Source organism: Sardina pilchardus, chromosome 12 (genome assembly GCF_963854185.1).
Source record: "Sardina pilchardus chromosome 12, fSarPil1.1, whole genome shotgun sequence".
NCBI lineage: Eukaryota > Metazoa > Chordata > Actinopteri > Clupeiformes > Clupeidae > Sardina > Sardina pilchardus.
In genome coordinates, this window is record NC_085005.1 from 23966845 (window position 1) to 23971979 (window position 5135).

The 5135-nt window shown below is 41.7% G+C and overlaps 1 protein-coding gene across 1 annotated transcript in view; it reads right to left on the reverse strand.

The window, feature by feature from the left end:
• Positions 1–2249: 2249 nt before the first annotated feature.
• The window catches only part of moxd1 (monooxygenase, DBH-like 1), a 22584-nt gene continuing 19698 nt past the window's right edge, over positions 2250–5135 (reverse strand). Inside the window, exon 12 of the mRNA XM_062550699.1 lies at positions 2250–3550. Coding sequence (XP_062406683.1) covers positions 3344–3550 — 207 coding nt within the window. The 3' untranslated portion in view covers positions 2250–3343. The remainder of the gene's footprint in view (positions 3551–5135) is intronic.

Genomic DNA, 5135 nt, shown 5'->3' on the forward strand with positions numbered 1-5135 from the left:
ACAAAAAACATTGGAACTGGGTTTTTTCAACTGCTTTTGACCTAGAGACCATCATTCTGACTGAGGAAGCAACCTTAGGATGGCTGCCTAGTAAACAGTCAAGACTCCCTTGTAAACTGGATGTGGAGATATAGCGTATCCTAGTGGCTGTGGAGATGGGCTAACATACAATTGGCCACCGTTGGGCACTTAACCTAGGGAGACGGGGCCTTATGATATTTGATAGTCTGGCTATCACCATACTAAGCTCAATCTTTTAAGATTGATCATTAGTATGGGGAGGCTGCGCTTTGTTTCTACTGCACAAGAGGTGTCGTACATACGGCCCACAAGCTGAATGAACGATGACCCTCATCTATAGTGATTTCCCGACAAATTTTCCTCACAGCCGTGACACACCGGAGATCTGACCCGGTGCCAGAACACTTTAAGCCCTGTGCAAATCACATACAGTAAGTCAGTCAACTACAACGTTTAATACATGGTCTGGGACCACCAACAGTGCATGGATCACCATGCTTTAGCAGGTTCATATCAGGCATTGCTATACTATATTATCAAACAAAGGCCAAAGTCCAAAACACAACAAGCAAGACAAATGTTTGAGGACACTCAAGGCATCTTCTCTAGTCTGGCTATCACCATACTGAGCTCAATCTTTTGAGATTTAGTCTGGGGGAGTCTGCGCTTGATCAAATGAATCTGTATGTATTTGCATAGTCCTTCAACCAATCAGACCAATGATTCGGGTGCGCCTTTTGGATAAGCTAGTTTGTGCTTGGACCCACAAGATGTGGACAGGAAGCAGGAGAGATACTGTAGATGCATGTGCAGGTTTCTCCTAGCCTTCATCTACTCAAGACAAATGTAGACTTCCAACCTGGGCAACCATAACAGACTAGAGTGAACTGAATTAAAATCTTCCTGCACTTGGCAACATCATTACACTCAAAACAGTAATGTAACACGAGTGAGACAACGGAATGGAATGACTCATGGACCAGATGGAGTGGAATTTCCTGTGATGTTGTGACATATTCTCCTACCCCTTGTCAGGTGCTACAGTAGGTTCATCAGCCAATAAAGATGCCATGCTTAGTGGAGAACACAACCCAACAACCATACCATACACAAGTAGCAGCAAGGTATTTCCTCAGTAAAACATTACCACATCTTTACAATGGAAACAGCCAACCTGAGAAATAACCTGAGAATTCTTGGGCTCTCAAGTATACTGGGCTTGTAAACATACATTATTTAGTTCATTATGTGTGAGAATCTGATATTTGTGATTGATGAGTGACTTCTGTCTACTTAACATGTCAAGAACTGAAAGTGATCCTGTGTGTCTATTTGTCAAAGGATATAATTTCACCGAGATGAAGTCGAAATGTGGCAATGTGTCATCAGAAATTAATTCATATACCACATCTACAGTATTAGATGCTAATTATCTACAACCTAATCAGTGTTAATCGATCATTAATCGCTGTTTACCAACAACTCAAATGCTCACTATGATTCCATTGGGACCAGCTCTCACTACACACCACTGCCCATGAGCACAGTCTCAGGTAGATGATGTCACATGACACAGGACAACCAGGAAGCAGCAGAACAACACTTACCCGGGACACCTTTCCACCAGGAATCCTAGAAAAATAAAAACAAATCCTCATACGCCAGGGTCTGTTCTCCACCGCAGAATCCATGAGAATGCAACAGAACATGCTCTCCCGACTCAGTTTTTCTGAATACACATTGGCACCACTCGGCACTCGGTCAGAGTAATCGTGGTAAGTCGGCCCTGGGGGCCTTAAGGAGAGATGTTCCGTGCGGTACCAGGGAGTCCGTGGTGGTAACAGTGGCCGTTACATAAAGGCACCTTGAGCTCTCAGGAGAACGGGATAATCTTGTCAGGCATCGGTCTCCACCACCTCTCCTTCAGCATGTACTCAATCACCCTTTACTAACAGCAACCTGAACAATTTCTTATACATACACACACACACACACACACACACACACACACACACACACACACACACACACACACACACACACACACACACACATATACATACACATGTACTGTAAGCACAGCACTGAATCTGCAATTTCAGATTAACACATGACAATGATTGATAATCTCATATATTGTTTCATTGTGTGAAACAGCACACAAAAACAATGTATGATAAATGTATCAGATAATGATCAATATAACATTAACATAATACATTTTTTTTAAAAATACATTTATTGTTTCTTTCCTAACATACAGAATAAAAAAATGATTATCGTGGCACACTGGAAATCATTTTGTTTGGCTAATTAGAAATGTATATTTATTTTCATTTTTTCCCTTTAACCTATATATTTGTGGCTGAATTTTCATGTAGCTTGTTTTAAAATTAAGAACTAAAATGTGAAATATCTGAAACATCTGTTCTTGTAAGGACCATGATGATATATGGGACTTTGATACAAAGAAAAATGCTGATGAAAAAGGGTGCTCCAAACGTTACGCTTTAAGTATATTTCCAACTGCTCATCAGTTAAATGCAAAGTTAACAGTGACCAACAGCATCTACATTGTACAAAAATACAAAAATTCCAAAATCGTGGATAACAGTATTAGCTGAAACGATTTTTTTTTCATATGGTGAACAGTTCAACTCTGTGATCCCAATTAATCCTCTTGTGTAGAAACAGATCAGAAAACATTTGACTACACTGACTTGAGAGTGTGATATATATGTACAAGATTTGACTCTCTATGGTTCTACTTTCAAACTCTAAAAGGCTCTGTGATTTTTTCCCTTACATGAATTCAATCCTAGTCCTTAACTACAAGAGAACATCAATGGAGGTCTCAATTGAGAAAAAGCTTTTAGTCAAGGACAAGGATTAAAGTAATAGTTCGGAATTTTGGACATAGGACCTCACGAAACCGTCTTCCTCTATAGCCTAGGTAATATCAATCCGCTACTGCCATACAGGGAGCAAAGTATAGGCTATTGCAATGCGATTGCAAGGTTAGGTACATTTTTCTATCAACACAGACATGTGCATCGATAGTCTGACGTTATAATTTATTTGTTTCGGGTGTTCTGTGGAGTGGGTTAAGACTGTTTTAGTGGCAGGCTGGATGTTACCGTTGACTTGCGTTAGCTCAGCACCGGCTTAGCAAAGGCGAACGCTGCAAGCTAAGGACCGGATAAAACACGCCGAAAACTGTCTCCACCGACCTATATCACCCCGGCTAAGTTGAAAATTAGGTCCTGTGTCCAAAATTTCAAACTATTCCTTTAATGTATGTACGGTAAAGACAGAGCTATGGTTAAAGACTGGGCCAGAGGTGTGCTGAGGATAATAGACAGTAGCAGTAGAGGAGTACAGTCATAACAGGGAGGGGAGAGGAAGAGGAGGGAGATGAGGAAGATGATGTGGAGGAGGCGGAGGAGGTTCCCTTCCTTGGGCTGCAGAGGGAGGTGGTGGGCTTGTAGTCACGTAGCACTTCTGGGGGAGACACAGTCCTGCCCTGAATCTGTAAGGGGAAAAAGAGGGGCAGTGGGTATGGGTATGGATGATATATTATAGGGGTGCCAGGGGTTCTCAAAATCTTTGATTCGATTCGATTATTTATTTTTTTATTTCAAATGATACTACTATAATTGTATTTCTTATGCCGTTTACTTTTCTGGACTTCCAGAGAGGGGGCTGTGTTGTGCATGGGGAACCAACTTCTTTTGACCAAGATAACATGCCCGGAGAAGGTTTGTTGATTATCGAGCATGATGCCTTCATTTCTTGCAGCCCTAGTTGGGAGTCAATTTTGATGTTGATGTGATGGTGTATAGTAGGTTTATCTGGGAGCACCAGCAGTTCAGTTCTTGTGAGGTTTAGCTGGAGGTAATACTGTATGCCTTCATCCATGATATGTCTGAGAGGCAATCAGATATATGTGTAGAGATCCAGGGATCATCAGGTAAAAATGAAAGATAGAGCTGTGAATGAATAATCGGACCCAGAGAGGTGGTGTAGATAGCAAAGAGAGGGGCCCCAGCCCCGAGCCCTGGGGGACCCCTGTGGTAAGATAGTGAGGCACGGACAACTGTCTGAACCATGATACGTTAAACGAGCCCCCTGTGAGGTAGGATTCAAACCAGGAGAGAGCAGAGCCCGAGATGCCTATGTTTGAGAGTATAACGAGAAGGATGCGGTGATTAACTGTGCCAAAGGTGACATTTGAGGTGTGGCTACATCCTCGATTCCACCTTGATTTTGAAGGTCGAGATCATAGCGTCATTTCGATCTATATCTGACTTACAATTTAGACTGTGACACCCCTAATATATTATGAGGGGGATTGAGCTTTGCATTGTCAAACTCAAATCAAAATAGGGTATGAAAGCCACCATACCACACCAAATATTTGACAAATGTGTTGACTGGTGGTGGTAAACAGTTGTAATTTGTTATAATGTTATAACGTTCTCACCCTCAGAAAACCACCCTCTGAATAGTTTTTTTGCCCACAACACATGATTTAGTGTTCACCAAATTCTTTACGAACAAAGTATCCACCCCAAATTGAGAAAAACAAGCAAGAAAAATCTTTGTTTTTGCGAGGGTATGTATCTGAATAATGTACTGCACATGTGTATGTGTCTGAGTGTGTGTGTGTGTGTATGTGTGAGAGAGAGAATATTTGTGTGGGGACTTGGGCGATGGGTCGGGGGAATCTGTTCTTTATTTGTTGAATTGACATCTTGGTTTTATGATGTGCTCAAACAGAGCCAGGCCACATCAAAGAGAGGGCTGCAACATAACCCTCTGTCTGATTGTAAGCACACCTGACCACACAAAGAATGAGTGGCGGAAAGCCTATCCTTCCGCACTCGTTTTCATCCTGCTCATTGTAAGCTTATCCAAGACCTGAGGCCATCAACAGACGTTTTCACTGGAGCACCTGCAGCTGCTTCCGAAATTACTTGAGTCTCATTCATGAAATGACCAATAAAATCTTTACAAAATGAGGACAAAGGATTGTATCCAAGATATTAGTGCTATTGACCTACAGTATAAGAGCAGCTCATTAAAAAAGTTGCAGTAGACTTTCATTCAGCTGA